The 19,941-nt window shown below is 41.2% G+C and overlaps 1 protein-coding gene across 1 annotated transcript in view; it reads right to left on the reverse strand.

The window, feature by feature from the left end:
* Positions 1–8,233: 8,233 nt before the first annotated feature.
* The window catches only part of LRRC1 (leucine rich repeat containing 1), a 109,909-nt gene continuing 98,201 nt past the window's right edge, over positions 8,234–19,941 (reverse strand). The window contains exon 19 of the mRNA XM_068405357.1: positions 8,234–8,386. Within this exon, the coding sequence (XP_068261458.1) occupies positions 8,234–8,386 (153 nt within the window). The remainder of the gene's footprint in view (positions 8,387–19,941) is intronic.

The raw sequence follows: 19,941 nt of genomic DNA on the forward strand, positions 1-19,941 counted from the left end.
AGATAGATAGATAGAAAACCTTTTCCATCTATGATTTTTCGATTGTCTTTGTGGAAATGACAGCCAAAACTCGGCACACTCCTTTTTACTCTGCTTGTTTCTTGATAGATACTATACTCACATGATCTTTAGAGACTTGGCTAGGAAGAAAAGGCAGTCAAAGAAGTCATCACACAACAGTCTATACAGTTTACACATGAAAAGTTGACCAAAAAAAAAACCAGCCTTAGAGTGCTGTTCCGAAACATTCTTCAGAACAAAGAAAAAGTTACTCAGGTGACAACTATATTTCTTTAGTCACTCTTTTACCTCCGTTTTCAGAAGTGTGAGGCAGCCAGCAGACGAGTGAGTGCAGCAAGGCAAACACAAAGAACCAGTCAAATCTACAAGGGCAGTAGAGGGAATAAATATGAACTTGATGTCACAAGAGTAAAAATACACCTCACTGCAGCTCCTGGAAATGCTGGGATAAAAGGAACAAGAGTAAGAGTCACAATACCCAGAGGAAAGCTGTAGTTGTTCCCCACTCTTAAGCAGGAAGGCAAACAGTATTAAGCTCATATCTCCAAAATCTTTTCTGTGAGGCTGAAACTCATCCCTGTGGCAAGGGACTTTCATAATGCCTTTGTACCACTTAACGTCCTCAAAGGAGGTCTTCGGTGGGATTCAAACAGCAACTTACATTATGCTGCTGTTTACATTACCAACCATTCCTGCAGTGCAGGTGAAAGACCTAAAGCACCCCTGCTCCCGTTAACCTGTCCATTTGCAATGGTTTTAAATCACAGACAAGGACCAGAGCATCTCAGGTGGGCACATTCAGCTGTGTGTGCTCAGTGCACTCCCAGCTCTACCCCACCAGTGGCTGGGATACCCCGGCTGTCAGCAGGCTCCCAAACAGCAGCTCCCAGGGGAGCCACTCTTTCCTTGTGCTGGGGAATGGATAACCGTGTCGGTAAAAGAGTAGGTTGTCAGTGGTGCAACGAACCAGTAACGTAGGACTCAAGATATATCTGAGTCCATACAGATTTACAACAGCATTGGTGGATTTTATCTGCAGCTTATGCTGTGTATAACTCAGCACTCATACTACCTACCCTAAAACTTAATCTTCAATCACTTTCGTACTACTTCCAGAGTCTTAAACTGTTTTCATGTGTCAGCTCACCCATGTGAATGTCAAAGGTGATCACTACAGAAAGACCCAAGGAAGTGACTATGAATTTACCTTACTCATGAAAATGCCAACATCAGATGCTGACAAGAGTATGCAGTTTTACAAGTGGGTTTTCATCAACGTTCTTGTAAAGTTGTCTAATAGCACTCACAAGAAAGAAATTAACACCTATCCCTTTCACTGTGTATCTGCTACAGCCTGAACACTGGATTCCATAAAAAAAGAAAAAAAAAGTGAAAATTAAAATATTAGGATAGGGAACAACCTGATTGCTCCATTTCTTGTGAATGGAAATTTGTATTCTGTATGCATCATGCTGCTGACTGTCTAAGTGCTAGGGAGTTGGAGCAGACTTCATTGGAGAGGGGAACGGGAGCAAAAAGCTAAGAATGCAACAGAATATGACACCAAACTTCATGCCATTGCATTGAAATCAGGGAGCACGAGAAACATCAGATGCAGGGTTCTTCTGTATCCTGGATGCTAATATATAGGGACCCTGAAAATAGCGTAGAAAGGGTGACATCACCTTGTTATCTACCACACCTTGCTCAGCATAACAATTTAACACTAAACCTGATGAACGACCACGATCCTAACCATATGAGACTTTGAGTTTATGTAATTATGGGAGTATATTTCTTACTCCTACATAGAAATAATGGTTATTTCACTCTGAGGACTTTCTAAAACACTGTTAGTAACCGTATATTTCCTGTTTTACTTTGCAAGGGAAAACGTAGTAAACAGGTGCTAAGTAAAAAGCATGTTATAGACATTGCCTAAATTACTGTGCTATTTTCAATTACTTCTTTGTGTTACAGTCACTGGTCTCTCGACACCTGTTTTTCTTCTCAGCGCAGAACCTAACAAGAGGCCAAGAGACGAAGTTGATGGGGGGGAGGGTTGTATTCTTTTTGTAAGGAGCAAGCATTGAATATCCAAAATACTAGTACTGTGTAAATAAACCATTTAAGCAGATGTATTTTCTGTGCTTACTTGATCTGCTGTTCTTGGAGAAGGAAGCAAGTGACTATCATAAAGTTTGTGTGTCACACTCAGCTGTTTTCACTTGTGTGGCTACTATGATTCTTTTACTTTGCACATTTTCATTTTCAGCCTGACACGTCTGCAGCCCAGGGCTGCCAGCTGCTGACTGTATCATACATGATAGATCTGCTCCACTTCTTTCTTAAGCCGGTAGCTTTTATTTGCTCATATTCAAAGCATTCAACAGTCAGAAGTATTAATTCTGACCCTGATGTGCTCAATCATATTATACTCAGCTGAAAGCCACCTAATTAAGTCACATATACCAGTTAAAAAACTAAGACTGATACAGAAATCACATCCACAGTGATTTTTAGAGGTCTGATTTGGAGAGATAGTTTCTGTCACACACGTAAAACAACAAGTCAAAAAGTTAAAAGAAAAAAACACAACACGGAACTGAGTAGGCTCCCTCAGTACTTGTAGCCCCAAGTTAAGCTCTCCAGGTTATTTCTGGTGCCCACCCTTCCCTCAGCCCAGGCACACGACGCCAGCAAGTATCCCCACATTACTCCAGCACGTCCACCCAAAGTCACATGCACATGCCTGGAAACGTCAGGACCTCGGCAGCGTTTCTAGCTGGTATTTCATGGCATGTTCCTCGCAGAAAAGAAAAGCACGCCGGAGCCACGGGGGCTGTATAGGGAGCAGGCTTACCTTCCAAGCTGAGGGAGCTGAGGGCGGGAAGCTGATCCTTAGGAGAGGTGGGTCCACATTCCTGCCGCGGCACCCGGCAGCTGCTGCTGTCGCTCCCTGGTCCAGCCCGCTGGCTCTGCAAACACTCGGGGAGAAGGAGGTGGCAGGCGTGGAAAAAGAAGGAACCATCACAGGCACCGCAGCTCACTGCTTTGCATGTGAGGAAGCAGAGCTGTACATGTCATGTACAGGGAGCAGGAGACTCCTTTACAAATTTTCTCCAAAGGGTCAAGTTTGAATACGTTTGAGGATAAAAACAAGGAATCACACGGAATCACAGAATCAGAATGTTAGGGATTGGAAGGGACCTCGAAAGATCATCTAGTCCAATCCCCCTGCCGGAGCAGGATTGCCTAGACCATATCACACAGGAACGCATCCAGGCGGGTTTTGAATGTCTCCAGAGAAGGAGACTCCACAACCTCTCTGGGCAGCCTGTTCCAGTGTTCGGTCACCCTCACCGTAAAGAAGTTTTTCCTCATATTTAAGTGGAACCTCCTGTGTTCCAGCTTGCACCCATTGCCCCTTGTCCTGCCAAGGGATGTCACTGACAAGAGCCTGGCTCCATCCTCATGACACTTGCCCTTTACATATTTAAAAACATTAATGAGGTCACCCCTCAGTCTCCTCTTCTCTAAGCTAAAGAGACCCAGCTCCCTCAGCCTCTCCTCATAAGGGAGATGTTCCACTCCCTTAATCATCTTCGTGGCTCTGCGCTGGACTCTCTCTAGCAGTTCCCTGTCCTTCTTGAACTGAGGGGCCCAGAACTGGACACAATATTCCAGATGCGGCCTCACCAGGGCAGAGTAGAGGGGGAGGAGAACCTCTCTCGACCTGCTGACCACACCCCTTCTAATACACCCCAGGATGCCATTGGCCTTCTTGGCCACAAGGGCACACTGCTGGCTCATGGTCATCCTGCTGTCCACTAGGACCCCCAGGTCCCTTTCCCCTACGCTGCTTTCCAACAGCTCTGTCCCCAACTTGTACTCATACATGGGGTTGTTCTTGCCCAGATGCAGGACTTTACACTTGCCCTTGTTATATTTCATTAAATTTCTCCCCGCCCAACTCTCCAGCCTGTCTAGGTCCCTCTGAATGGCTGTGCAGCCTTCCGTTGTGTCAGCCATTCCTCCCAGTTTTGTGTCATCAGCGAACTTGCTGACAGTGCACTCTATTCCCTCATCCAAGTCATTAATGAATATATTGAATAGAACTGGTCCCAGTACCGATCCTTGAGGGACTCCGCTAGACACAGGCCTCCAACTGGACTCTGTCCCATTGACCACCACTCTCTGGCTTCGTTCCTTCAGCCAGTTCACAATCCACCTCACTACCCGATCATCCAGACCACACTTCCTCAGTTTAGCTGCGAGGATGCTGTGGGAGACCGTGTCAATCGCTTTACTGAAATCAAGATAGACCACATCCACAGCTTTACTATCATCTATCCACCGGGTTATGTCCTCATAAAAGGCTATCAAGTTGGTTAAGCATGACTTCCCCTTGGTGAAGCCATGCTGAGTGCCCCTAATGATCCCCCTATCCTTGATGTGCCTAGAGACAGCACCAAGGACAAGTTGTTCCATCACCTTTCCAGGGATGGAGGTGAGGCTGACCGGTCTATAGTTACCCGGGTCCTCCTTCTTGCCCTTTTTGAAGACTGGAGTGACATTCGCTTTCCTCCAGTCCTCAGGCACCTCTCCCGTTGCCCATGACTTAGCAAAGATGATGGAGAGTGGCCTAGCAATGACTTCCGCCAGCTCCCTCAGCACCCGCGGGTGCATCCCATCAGGGCCCATGGATTTATGGATGTCCAGATTGTTTAATTGGTCCCTGACCCAGCCCTCATCTACCAAGACAGATTCCTCCTCTATCCTGACTTCTTCTGGGGCCTCAGGGGTCCGGGGCTCCTCAGGACAGCCTCCAGCAGTATAGACAGAGGCAAAGAAGGCATTCAGTAACTCTGCCTTCTTTTTATCCTCTGTCTCCAGGGCCCCCACCTCATTCATCAGTGGGCCTACATTGCCTCTAGTGTTGGTTTTACCTGCAATGTATTTGAAGAAGCCCTTTCTGTTGTCCTTGATCTCTCTTGCAAGGTTTAATTCCAAGGAGGCCTTAGCTTTCCTAGTTGCCTCCCTACATCCTCTGACAACAGACTTATATTCCTCCCAAGTGGCCAGCCCCTCCTTCCACGATCTGTACACCCTCTTCTTCCACTTGAGTTTGCCCAGCAGCTCCCTGTTTAACCATGCAGGTCTCCTGGTACCCTTCCTTGACTTCCTACCTGCTGGGATGCTCTGATGTTGAGCTCAGAAGAAGCAGTCCTTAAGGAAGGTTATTTCAACATTGCAATAAATTGATTCTGAGTGCCTTCTCTGACATGGCAGTCTATGGAAGCTGTAAGTGCTTTCTTCTCTTCATGGGTCTTTGAAGTCAATTGTGTTAAAGTGGACTATCCTTGTGCTGGCAAGGTCCTACATCTGCTGTCCTCCAGGAGAACAGAGAGCAGTGGAACAATCGAGCTCTTTTTAGTTGGATATCCATTGTTTCAGCTATATACACATGATGTCCCTGAATATTACTGCTATATCCCAGCAAACCAAATTATTCTAGGCTGTAAAATATATTACAATAGATGCGTCACAAGAAAAAAATCTTCCCTCCCATATTCAGTGGTACTGTTTGCTTTGCTTTTCTCCACAATGATGGACGTGGCAATGATGAGACGTGGCTAACAAAATACATTAGGAAAGCTTTAAAAACCTTCTTAGCTATCTTTTAACTGATGTGGCAGCTGGGAACAAGGAGAAGCCAGTTCCCCACAGAAAATGAGTGACTGCTCCCTCGTCAGGCAGCGGGCTTTTCCTGGGCACCTCCCAGGTCAGCAGGAAGCGAGAGCACAGGATAAGAGCTGTCATCAACAGACCAACTCCCATTGCACCTTCTCCACCTTCTGTCTCTGCCCACTCTTATCAAACACCAAACCTCAAAAAGAGACATTACTCAGCGCTGATAAGGACACCAGCATCTGAGCTCCACCTCTGCCTTTCTTTTGCAGAACAAAAATGAAACGTAATTACCTGCCCCACCATTTTTTTCCCCAGCATTTTTTTGCTTAAGCAAAGGATGAATAAATGTGTAGCAGAGGCTTTGACTGACGTATTTTGTAGAGTCGCATGTCCGTTTATGAAACTATTTGGTTCATTTGTCAATGTGTGTTCAACTTTTTCCATAGAGAATGTTACCACCATAAGTTTATAACCACAGCAAAATTCTCTACACTGCAATATGAAATTTGCCTTGTAAACAAATTCAGTTGAAAAGGACAGATAAAGATCCAAGTGTTCAAAAGTTATCTGAATGCTGACAGCATTTGGTTAAGAGCAGGTAATTTTGATAACAAACGTTTTGACTTCCAAGACCTAATGAAGAATCTAAAACACACACCTGTGCATGAGGAGCACAAAGAATGAAAATACAGACTTCTCAACAGAACTAGTTTATTTCACTAACTCTCATCTACAACTTACTCTGCAGGCCAGGGCTGGTTTATAACAGCAGAATGAGTTTACTTTTTCTGCAGTCTAGTGAGACATAACAAAGCAATAATAACCCATATGTTACTAGATGGATTGCCAAAGCATTTATGGGTTCTGAGCTTGATGATATTTTTGCAATAGTCATTGATCAAACATTAGGTCATGGTGCAAGAACCCTGCTTATTTTGGAGGAAGAAAGGGGATGAGAAGCAAATATTTTTAAATATAATTTCATTTATTAACATCATTTAAGCTAATTCAAAATGGAATGTTTATGCACATAATACTGTCTTTATTATTAAAGCCACAGCAGATTCTAAAGTAATGCTCATTTTGCAAATGAATGAAAATGAGTTAAATACTCCTATTGGTAATAAATTATCTTCAGTTAAAATGCTGATGTACAAGGTAACAAAAAAGCCACAGTGGATGAAGCTGAGAATCAAGAGAAATCTTGATATCGTAGTGTTATTGCAAACCTATTTTTTCAAAATAAAATATCCCTTTTATCAGTAGGAGATATTGTTCTAACTCTGTGACAGCCATACTCTCCTGGGAACTTCCTAATACCTGAAAAGCCAGCTACAGCTGACAAGTCACATATGATTGACCACCTGAGAAATCTTTCAGAATGTGAATAAAAGATGAGGATTTACCAGGTCACTGAGTTGCGTTATATTATATTTACAGGAAAAGAAACTGTATACACATCATAAAAATCATCAATGCACACTTTATGCACATGAAAAAAAAGTCATGACATCCTAGTCTAGCAGGGGCAGACCTCACCTCTGAATTAAGGCAACATTGTGGAACCCCAAATAAAGATCAGTCTCAAAAGGTTCTTCATAAGCACCTCAAAATGCATTAGAAACATGAATAGCAGTGAAGAGAATTAAAGGACTGAACACTGTTGTACAAGAACATTTGATCTGAAATGTTTACCTCATATATACACACACACATCCATGAAATACTGGCATATCACAGTAAGGCAAATTTAAGGTGTTCTGCTTATATGTAAGTCAGGAGAAGAAATAAGAGTCTCAGACAGTTCCTCAAGCATAAGAAATTTCTTCTTAGTTCACTCTCAGGTGCACAGTTGCATAAGATTTAGATCTAATAAAATGTAAGGTACAGGTTCCTGTTCAAATCTGATATACATTTGCACTCACAATATACCTGCAGAAACTATTCTTTGTTATGCTAGAATGAGATACAGAATTCCAATGGAAATAACATTTCTCTGTGAGGAAAAAAAAAAAAACAGAACTATTTAAAAGACAGAAAAGGATTTTTTATTCTCGTAGAAAATAACATTAAAAGGGACAATTCAAAGGAACCTGAGGGTAGACAAAAGGGTGAGCTATATAGACAAAACATAGTCACAAGATTAAAAAAAAAACAGCTATATAATTGTTTTCAGTGTGTTTCCAAATGGGTAAAGTACCTTTTGAATAAAAATCACCTGCTCTTTTCACCATTGCGTTTAGGTGCTGTAGGACGCCCTTACAAGTGGCTATTGAAACACATGGTGACATTCACATAAACCCACCCAGCACATTTTGTTTCAAGTGCACAAGTCCTGGCCGAAGGAAAGTTCAAGGCAAAGAAATACAAACACGGGTTCTGCTCCCCCAGCTCAAATCCATCCTCCGTGTAAGAGTTTTCCCTACAAATAAGGCATAGCGGTTCAAGTACTACATTAAACGTAATCGAACAATGGGAAAGAAAACCACCCGTGAACTCTTTCCAGAGACGTACTTTATTAGGGAGGATAAAACGCACTGTTCAGACAGTCCGAATAGGCATGGCCTTCTGCGCTGTCGGGCTCCTCAGGCTCAAAGTCATCTGGGTCTGGGGGCAACTGGTCGGTATCTTCATCGGAAGTGGAAGGGCGCGTGAGGATTATCCGAGGTATCTTCAGCAAGATGCAAAAGATTAGAGAGAAAAGAGTCAGGTCAAGAGCAGGGAAGTGTTTAAAAGGGATATTTTAAAGGCACAGGGGAAGTAGATAATGAGAAAAACATGTGAGGGATGTGACACTGCAGGGCTTCCAGACCAGCAAACTGCTCTATGTCAAAAATTGCATTAATAATTCAAGCAAAACTGAGATAAATTGCCTCTTCTTCTCATTAGCTAATTTTTAAAAAAAATTCCATAGGAAAAAAGAAAAAAAAAGACAAAAAGATCTTTCAAAAATACAGACAAGTAAATATGAAAAATATACAGCTACTTTCATTTAACTTCATTATTCATTAAATTCATGCACCTGAAATCAATAAAGGATTAATTAACGACCATAAAGCACAGAAACTGATCTTTGAAAAACTGCATATTTTGGCTTTTTTACTGGCAAGATATATTTAAGGGAAACATTAAGACAAAATACCAATGTGTAATTATGCTTGTTAATAAATATGCACACATGGATTTGATTCATATCAATTTTTTGGCCAAGAAATTTGTGTTCTTTGAGAACTATGTTGTAATGTTTTAAAATTAATTTAAGTGCTGTAACTGAGAAAAGAGAACAATGTCAGGTCCTTTATGTATAGCCAAATAATATATCAGTAATGGTTTGTATCAATGAATGGATTATTACAAATTTAACTCTGATGCACAAAGTCATCCTACTTTTTACTAATTTTCAAAAATAGTTTAACGTGCAATGAAAACATGTAACAGCAAGTCAATATATCTAACAAGCAGGTAGTATAATTATGTGTAATAAATAAAATGTCCATCTTACCAGGAGTCTGAAAATTTTCAAGAAAGGTAGTATTTCTTATTTATCAGCTACTTTGTTGCATTTCTTCACACTTTATAGGAATGTTTAATGTTGGCACCATGCAATTGAATTGATTATAGATTATTTCCTTGCTGTACATTATTTGATTCAGGAAATGATACAAGCATATAGATGCTCAGTGGCTGTTCAGCTAGCGAGCCAGCAGGTTTCTGCACTGAAGTAAAATGAATTATTCCCCAGGCTCCACCGACTGCATTAGCTCTGACCCCCCTGACTATCGGGGGCCTGGCACCCCCCCGGCTTATGGGCAGGCACACTACGCATAGATACCAAAATGCAGGTGTCAGTCTGGAGTTGAATCTCACCCATCATAGCCGTAAACTAACTAACTTTAAAAACAGGTATAAATTTAGTTATATTCCCTGGTGTTTTGAATGCCCAATTATATCTCCTTTATTTTTTTTCCCCTCTTTTGCTTAGACTAAGAAGGACACATTTCTGGAAGCTTTAAATAGCCTATATCGATCATAAGTACTGGCCAACCTTACAACTCCTGGGAAGATTTGCTTCTGTCTCGCACACCTGACAGCATTTATAAGCTTTCCATGCACTGGATGTTTCTCTTGGCTCTGTTCACTGCTGAAAGATGTTTCTTTCTTAACAATAGCCAGCAGCCAGCTGCTTTCTGCTACAGCAAATGCACATTCTACACATACAGGTGGTATACTGGGTCATACGTTGAAATTCTGCCACCTCAAAAACTAATGCGGAGGCCTATGCCCTATCTGAAGTTACCTGCAGAATCATCCAATAGCAGGCTTTCCATTTCATTGAGCTATCTGTTCAAAGCTCAGGGAAAACCTTTTTTTGCGTACTGTGCCACTCCAAAATAGACATGTGCACATTTCCCTGAGACCAGGCATGCACTGCATTAGCAAGTATGAGGGAAGAGTCGCCGGTACTTCTTTTTCCTTTTGAAGAATAGCCCTTAGCCATTTTGAATGTCAATTATTGAAATACTCTTTATCAGCACGGTTTCTACTCCCCAGAGATCCCACTTGCAAGGAATCAAATCCAATTGTCTTAAAAAGCTTTTCTTCAAACATTTCATGACTTCTGGAGTCTTATTCTTGCACACTAATATCCTTCAAATATTATGATGGGACTAGGTCTTACAATCACAAAGTGAATTTAATTGATGAAACAGAAGGTAGAAAAAAAAATTCTAGCTGTTCGTGAGGCACAAGCCTAACAATTTAAACTAATAACATGAAGTTCTTGTGGATTATTCCACTCCAACACCAACCCCAAACACGCACACTCAGAGTTTTGATTTGGCACAAAGGTCCTTTGGAGACTTTTTTTTTAGGCACTCTGAAATACTCCTTATTTTAGAGACCATTATTCATTTGAATTATGACAAAAAAATTAGTCCCGCTTTTTTTCCTTTTTTAATTATCTACATCTCAAAGAAACATAAATCTGAGATTGTAACAACATTGCTAAAGGAACGAATCCCACAGGATGCTCAGTTCTGGCATGAATACTCTTTCGCATTTCTCCCTATGTTCAATTTGCTGCAAGCTGTAGTTAGGCTTTCACAACTTTCCCAAAAAGTCATTTCATTTCCTTGATGACACACTCTCTCCTACGCCCACGGTCTGAAAGCCTGTACACCTCTAGCACCTGAGCTGCAGCGGAACCTCTGGAGGACATCCCCTCCCTGATGACAGCAGAACTCTGCTAACACCCCTGTTAGGTGACCACCTGCCCACTGGTTCATACTTGTCCATCATTTCTATGGTAATTGTATCAAACGCTTCCATGAAATAAGTAGTGTTGGAAGTCTTTCATCTAATCTTTCATGCTGCTGGAGATAAAGAGGAACCTGCACCAAACGACTGACCAACTTTCTACAGCGGAGGCTGAACAGCGTCTCATCCCAGTAGTGCTGCAGAGGCTGGAAACCTGCGCTCCCGAGAAGAGGGCGGGCTCAGCTCTCACCTACAGCAGTCCCTCTGTATCCTCTGGAGGTGGATGAAAGCTCACATATACACCCACTCATGCTGATTCAGAGACACGCTGCTGAGTTTCTCTAACAAATCAAATTTTCTGGTCCAAGTGCAGCCGCATCCTGCGTCCCTCTGCTTTCTGCACATCTCCCTGCCCACTCTCCCTCTGAAACCCCATGTGAACCCATAACGCTGCTGTCCCCAAACCCACCGCTGCTCCTTCCTCTGTACCCAATCATCCTGCTCCATGCCCGCCTCCCTGATGGGATGTGGAGGAGCCCTGATTTCCTCACAGCTGAATCATAGGTACCAATGACAAAACAACTCTTGGTTGCAGATTGTGCCACCTACACAACTGAAAATCAAGAGCAAACCCAATTAAGCAATAGAGAATGCATTTGTCCACAGTCAAATTCAGTGAAAAGAGACTCAGGTTTCTACTTTCTCTCTCCTAACATCAAAAGTTATCAGTTAACCTCCTGCAAAAAAAACAGCACAAAATGGATGTAAGAAACACACATCATAGTTCTAACCATAGTGGCTTCTAACCACAGTGGCCTTTCCATCTTCACCTAACTATCCCCTAGAAACCCAGCACTCTCCATCACTGCCTTCACATTCACCCTGTCTCCAGGAAAATCACTATGTAAGCTTTATCAGCTTCCTTTCCTCTTCCAGTTTTGTTTTTCAAAAAAATAAAACAAAGTAACAAAAGTCAACAACTCTAAACTTGCATTATCTTGTGTTCAATCCTTTTCTCAAACCCAGTGCTTCTCTTCCCAGAATCCCGGGGGGATTTTACCTTTGCTTTCAGATTTCCATGCTTATCTTCATTGACTGCAGCTTCACCCTATTAAATAGGCAAGCTTTGCTCTTGGAGCTTTTCTTTGATATTCATATTTGAATGTACATTTCCTGGTGCATCATGACTGAGGGAAGACAGGAGAACTGTTTTCATGTGCAAAAAAAATGTCACAGCAAAGAGGAAGCAAACTACTTCCACTGCCCATTACAGACAGGGCAAGACAGAGACATTTAGGATGGCACCAAGGAAAGCTTTTCCAGCATGGGCAGCTGAGCTCCAGAGCTGCTTGCCTAAGGCATGTGGGAAGGTGTGGAATTTCCATCTTCTACCAGTAACTCTTCAGAAGAAGTTGATCCTGGTGTAGGAGGACAGATTACCCTGGATCCTGTGTTTTTTCATTGTTTTACTGAATAATGTCTGAACTTGTTTAAAATATTTCTGTTGAAATCACAAAGTCCTCCTACTCACTTTCCATCATCATGCACTCATTATCAAAACCATACCTGAAGTACCAGTCAATCCCAAATCATCAAAATATCTAAAATATCTTTTCCCTGAATAATGTATAATTAATCATTTGAAATAGGTTACTACTTTCCTTTTTTCCCCTGAAAATATCTTTTCAGTGCCTAAAAAGTAAACTTCACAAAGGACATGTCCTGTGCCAAAACCAATTCACTATGGGAATTTCTTTCACTACCTTGTCCGTATCTTTCTTACAGTTTTTCAAAATAAGCACTAAGACTTCAGTCACTAAAAAGATTCACTACAAAATTTCATTTTTGTTTAAACCAGGCATAGCTAAAAATCAGATTATTTCAGACACTCCCATTTAATGGAATTACCACCCTCCATTGAAAGTTGGAGTCCTTCAACTGAAGCACAGGCATGGGCTGTCCGTGCACTCCTAGTCCACTGCAACAAGCAGTAAACCAAACCCATCTAAACAACCTGGGGCAATTCAGCTGCAGTGTGGGCTGCAAAAATTCTTTCATATTGAAACAGGATAGGAACAAACCCACAATTAGCTATGATGCTTCAGTTGAAAGTATCTTCTTAAAGCACAATGAATAAGATGTCCTGTCAACAGGTTAATATCCAATAATTTTAACTTCCAGTTGTACACACATGCTCTCCTTTTCCACTTCTAATAAAAATGTTTGTCAAAAAGGTTGCAGAACAGTCCATAAAGGACAGTTGACCATGTCTTTTTATAACCTTTTCAAAACCAAAACAAAACGGAACAAACCCTATCATCTTTTTTCTCTTTTACAAGCCTTCCCTTTCCCCTGACCTCACCCCCTCACCAGTCCGTACTTTAATCTTAGGAGAAGAAGAAAGCTCTCAAGGCAAGAGACACGGCTAAAGCCCAAGCTCACATGAAAGGTGTAACCAGCAGTGACAGCGCAAAGCATCGCTGAGAGCAAGGCCAGCCGCCGGGGAGATAGGCTATGAATCAGAAAGTGATATGACACATAAAAAGCCCAAGTTTGAAAGAATAGGGGCAGGAGAAAAGGATTTGGATTGGCCTTTTGGAAGAAAACCAGACATACTTTTAGCCCTAGTTCAAACAGATCACTTTCTTAAGAAAATATTCCCAAGCTAGAAAATACCTCTAATAGGGAAGCCTGCCTAGTTCAACTCCATATATCTAAATAGTACCTATTTTTGAAATTTGGCTTAACAGCTGATCTTCACTGACACCAGTGCTAAGGCTGGTACCCTTCAGCTGGTGGAAACAGGGGAAAATAAAATCATCTACCCAGTTGAGAGCATTTGCAGGGGTTTGCATAAGCCTCATGAATGATGTTATGTTTTCATACTTAATTTTACCGGTTTTATCATCACTGGCGACGGCAGCAGTATTTTAGACTTGAACAACAGGAAATTTAAACTTCTTGCTAAACAATGAAAACATGCCTTCGCTAGCTGCAAAAGGCTGCATTTGATAATGACTGTATTTATAGAAGAAACTGTCTAAATCAAATTTAAAGTGAAGGAGGGCATTCAGTCATGCCTAAAAAATGTTACACAGCTGGATTTTTAAATAATAGCTTTAAAAAGAAGATGCCAAAATGCATCCGACGAGGGCAGCAGAGAATGGGCTGATCAACTGCTGCACGGTTCGAACTGGCATCTGGTGGCTTTTTTAAATAGTGATGTAAAGTTTTGCTCCCAAAGACAGAGACAACAGATAAAAGCAACCTTCTCCCCAAAAGAAAACGTACAGGAAATACAAGTTAAAGAGGGAGAAAGAGATCTAATTAATTCCTTGTGAATTTATTACTCACAAGCAATCTCAGCACCAGTTGGAAGCAGGCAAGGCAGCCACGGTGCAGTGGAGAAGGCGGCTGTAGCAGGGGGTAAAGGGGACCATGACAAAAAACACCTAACACGCAGCCGCGTGTACAAAACCATATGAATTTGCAAACCCCATCTAGGCATCCAACACAGCTTCCCCTTTACAGCATGTTATCAGGAACACTTGAACCAACACATGTTTTATGGTGCACCCTCAACGCTCCTGGTCTTGGAAATCCCTGGCTGCATCCCTTTCCCCAGCACGTTACCACGCTATTTCACTACTTCCGAGGCCTGCGGCCAAACTCCAGGAACTGTGAAGTCAGATGGAGAGAGAGGTATAAACCTCTCCCACACCCTGGGGAAGATAAACCTATGGCCAGGCATGGATGAAGCAGCTTGTTACGCTGGGCAGCAGAAGACCTCTGCATAAGGAAAGCGGGGTGGCCCATGCTGCTGCACCCAGGGAGCAGCCGACTCGTGACAGCACGTATTGCCGCTCGGGGTTGGGAGAGGGCAGCACATAATTCGGTTCATCCTTACGCTTGGAGCAGCCACCCTGCTCTCAAGCACTGTCAAAGACTTGTGCCTGAGCTTTGCCACTGTGTTTTTTAATGCGCTGCCTCGGTTTTGCATGCAGCAGCCCGGTGAGGGCCCTGAGCAGGAGCGACCCCACCAGCCTGTCCCTCTTCCCCAGGCTCATTGCTCTTCCCACACAGTGCCTGGTGATTTGCTCCAAAATCTAATTCAGCTCAGCATGATTTTCTGGAGGTTTGATGCACCAGACAAGAGCCGCTCCAGGTGCTTTCCCCTAATATTTCCTCTGTGGGAATTTTCTAGAGATTGTTATCTTTTAGAGACCAAGTTTAAAACTGGGTATTTTCTCCACTTCTTATTGAGATAGCAAGAGAACGCCTTGAAGGTTTTATCTGTCTCCCAGTGTGTAGTATATATAGTATTTGGGCATGTCACATTTAGAGCAAAGCTCCTTTCTGTTGTTCCTATCTGGCAGTTCAGTGCCAGCCAAGGGCGACGCACAAGGCAAGGAAGATGGAGTTCAGTCAAACTCACCATCGCATTTCATAGCAGACAAAATGAAAGATCAGTGTCCATCGTGTCATATCTGCAATGCCATTGGGAACAAAAGGCTTTTATATGATTCAAACTGCTTATGAAAACTGTCCTTGCTCCATTTCTTTCATCTTCTAATGTACCACTGGATAGTGACTTCCATGACACTGGAACCTGATACATAGATTTTCATTTAAGTGCTTTCTGTGTAATCATTTATGATCTGATGCTATAAAAACATTAAAGAAAATGCATTGTGTCAATCACATCGGGAGACTTAAAAGGTACTGCCCCCATAAGCAGTGCTACCCACAGCTCAAGTTAACCAGTCCTTTGGTATTGAAGGAAGCTCATCACCTCTATGAAAGGCAGTGGTCATAGCTGAATGTCTGCAGGAATTCAGTACAACCTTCTCCCCTGCTGAACTCCTGCAGAGTCCATGAGGACGCCTTTCACAAGGGGAGATGTTGCTGATCATTTCTGTGGTCGTTCATATATTTATCCTCTTTTATTCTCAAATAGTATGCTATGTCCTACAGCATGGTTCCGGGTGCCTTGCTTGAGTCTTCTTGTCTCTTGTATGTATTTTTGCTTAAATTGTCTGCAGTGCTTGTATTGTCTTACCACACGATGGGCTTACTTTGTAGATTTTTTTTTTTCTTTAACTCTGAGGTATTTGAATATGATATCTTGAAAAGATCAATTAATGACTTCTCTTTCTTAAAGCTTTTTCTTATTTAGCACCATTAATTACAAGCTCTGCAAAATCCAAGAATTTAAAGTTTGAAGTGAGTAAATTCTGACCGAGTCCCATGAGAAAACTACTTAAAAAGAAGAGAGGAAAAAAGATACACTGTGCAAACAGAAACATTTGTTTGGAGCAGGAACTTAATCCCAATTTCACAAAATAACTTCCCTAACCACTACACTATGGAGGTAAATATAGTGCCTATACCACACACCTTTCATCATTCATTCTTACTCAGAAATACTCAGTTACTTAGATAAAAGTGGAATCAAACCAGCAGATGAAATGGAGAAGGAGATCACACGGCAGATGGGTGCTTACACTCCGATGAAGCTCACACAATCAGTACAGGGTTAGTTAAGCCAACTAGGCTGTGCATGGGCTTCTTTGCAAGCGTGTATAAACCTGCACAAGATGCGAGGCAGTGAGGAGTCAGACTCCTGACTTCTAGAACTTACTTTGTCAGAATAAAAAATAATAATATAAAAATACCAACACCCTTACCTGACAAGATTTAAGAGTCATGAAAATGCTTTCAAGAGAGAAAGCAGTTCTTTATAAAAAGCTTGGAGGCTGAAATATTAGGTCATATGGTGTTATGGGAACAGGTCAATCAAACACTGTGAGCAAGGTCTTTATTGTTTAAAACAAGTGTCAGAAGAAATCTGTTTTTGATGATGATAGGGATTCTGAATCCCACTTTAGTTGTCTTCTTTTATAGTGCTTCTCTGACCTGAGTATTCCACTGGTTTTGCTTTTAAAATTGAAAAAGACAATGACTGAAGAAACAAGAAAGGAGTTTTATTATGTTTAAGTTGTACGATTACAATTTTCTGATGCGGCTAGAACTAACCTGCTCAGAGGAATAAGGAAAGGGTTTGATACTTAAGATTTCTGAAGATTTTTAACTGGTATAAGTGCATCAAGACTTTTTCTTGAAAAGTCTGTATCAGCTGGAAAGGAAGAAGATAGATTTGCTGTGATTCTCATCCATGTAAGGTTTCTCATGATTTGCATCTAAACAATGTGCAAGAAAGGCAGAAAACCAGCAACCTACGTATTGTGGGTGCACGGTATATGCTTAAGCACTTTCTGCAGACGCAGAAGCATTTCACTTTGATGTACATTACACGTTCTAGTACACTGAAGCTGTCTGTTTTCTCACCATATTTAGAAACATTTGGTATCTCTGCATTTTTAACAGAGCAACCAAAACATTTGGCTTTTTTAGCTTGAAGAAGTTCTTCAGATTTTTCCAATACTGTAAGTTTATTTTACACAGTCACTTTTAATTGATAACTCTTACTTTAAACTCTTTAAAGTGACACTTGTACACCTGGTGAACAATATGAAAAAATCTAATTGAGGAAATTCCCTGCGCAAAGGCATACAATTAAAGAAAATAATATGGTAAGAATTAAAGTGAAATACTAGACTAAAATATTTAAGAGATTTGATATTAATTACAAAGTATTTAATATCCTTATGATGTTGATAGCCCCCAAAATGGATCAAAGAAGATGGCATGATGATGCACATCATGAAGTGACAGGAGGTGCTGAAACCTGTCAACACTTTCCATTCAGTCAGAAAAAACATTGGGAATTTCAGTCAGAGCTTGAATGAAAATATTTTTGATGGAGAAAGACTGTGCAGAGTTGGTTCTATGTTTGAGAGGATGAGTAGGAAATAAGGAGCAGAGGGCAGAAGACAGAAGAATAGAGAACTGGAAATAAAGACTCCATAATCCAAGTTAAAGTTCCTTCTGTTAAAGTCAGCATGGGGCACTATTGGCAATGTTTGTATCCCTGATTTGTTTTTCCCCCTGTAGTTAGACATGCAATATTTTACACACAGTCTACGTGTAGATAGACATATCAGTTGTGGTTCTAATCCGTTATATTTTGATGCACGTCTTTACACAGATACTCTTATTTTAAGATTACCATTTTAAAATCCAAAGACTCAGTTTAACTTCAATTAAAATATTTTTATTTTGATATATACATATTAAACAAAGTCAAATAAACAGATTCCATATTTTTGAGGTGCTATTAGCATAACTGAGACAAGTCTATAAAATATGGTATGTAAAAAAGTATCTAATTGTAATTAAAGTTCTGGGGCCTCTATATTTCAATAAAATACTCAATCATAATTAAAACCAAGGGCAATTATAATTTTTCCTTTGCAAAACAATGACTCAGAGTGAAAGAAATTTTCATTGTTTGCCCAATTAATTACTGGTCATTCACACTGTCATGAGATCTTAAAGCTGACACAAAGGGGTTGAAATCGAGCTTGGCTGGATGAGTTAACAAGTCAAAAGAGCCTTTTAGAAGAAGTTAGAGCAACCAGGCCCGTGGAGAACAGAGAGGAAACCTGAATCTGGCAGCAGCATTGCCCTTTGTAATGTCAGAGCACCAGGCTCAGAGACGGGATGGGTGATGGCAAGAGACGGCAAGAGGGCTATGGCTAGCAAGTAAGAGACAAACATTAGCACAGCTAGCATATGCAAAGAGGATGTTTATTAAAATTCAATAAAAATAAATAGATGAAGAGTCTCTGCTGGAGGGCAGGAAGAAGCGATGACATGGAAGAGAGAGAGAAAGAAGATGGGCACCATCCAGCACATAATTCAGCTTTTGCAGGAAGAATAATAGGAGCCTTTGGCTTCTTTGCCACCATGCTTCTCTCCTTCCCTCCCTTGATGTAGATGCACCCCACTTCTCTTGAAACCTAGTCAGAAATACAAAGGAAACAAACCTTCCTAGATTCCTAGCAAAGAAGATTCTACATTAAGGTCCTACTGCCATCTACTTATCTGAACATGCAAAGCATGTCCTCCATAAGAAGCCAGGCTGTAAACTTCTTTTCAGATCAGACAGTTACTGACGAATAAGAGGAACTTCACCAGAGTAAACTCAGAGAGAGAGCAGATGAGATAGTGACCATCTCCCGAGTCAGCAGAATACTCCTCAAAAGCCCATAATCCCTAAAACTGATGAATGCTGCTCTAGGTTAAAGGCAACAACATACACAATTTGCTACAGTACAAAGCTTTTGATTAAAAAAAAAACAAAACAAAACAAAACCAGAAATACAGATGTTTTTCCACGAAAGAACTTGCACATTGGCTACTTTTGACACTCGGAACGTATTCAGCCAGTTGACTCCCTTTAAGGTAAGTAGCTTGGTCTAATCTGCCTCCTCCTCCCCTTGCAGCTGAAGAACTTTAAAGGGAGGCATTATTTTCCAAGAGGTATACAAAATGGTCATTTCCTCTTTTTGCCTAAAAACACTAGAAGTCAGATACTACTGCAATAGATCTAGGCTACTAGCAATATGTGAATCAACCCTTTCAACAGTGGTTCCTCGTAACAGGAAGCCTCGTGCTTCCTGCAATGCGGTTTAAGACCATAAGAAACAGCTACCAGGTAGAGCTGGACAAAAAAAAAAAAATTGATGGAAGCGTTTTCAACTGGAAGATAAAACTGGTCTAAATGCTTCACAAGATGATGTTGGAGACCAGACACCTCAAAATAAGTTTCTTTAAGCAACTGAATAGAAGAGAAAACCTTTGTTAGTCCATCTCATAGACAAAAGCTGCAGCTCAACCCTTCTTAAATAGTAATCCATGTAGGAAACCAGAGGAAACCAGATTTGCATGGTCTATTTGCATATTTTTCAGTCAACTAACAAATCACATTATTTTTAAAAATGTGAATGGTTAATAAAAACTGAATGTGGTCTTTGATTACAGTCTTTTAGATAATAGATGAACTTT

Source organism: Nyctibius grandis, chromosome 1, assembly GCF_013368605.1.
Source record: "Nyctibius grandis isolate bNycGra1 chromosome 1, bNycGra1.pri, whole genome shotgun sequence".
In the NCBI taxonomy this organism is placed as follows: domain Eukaryota; kingdom Metazoa; phylum Chordata; class Aves; order Nyctibiiformes; family Nyctibiidae; genus Nyctibius; species Nyctibius grandis.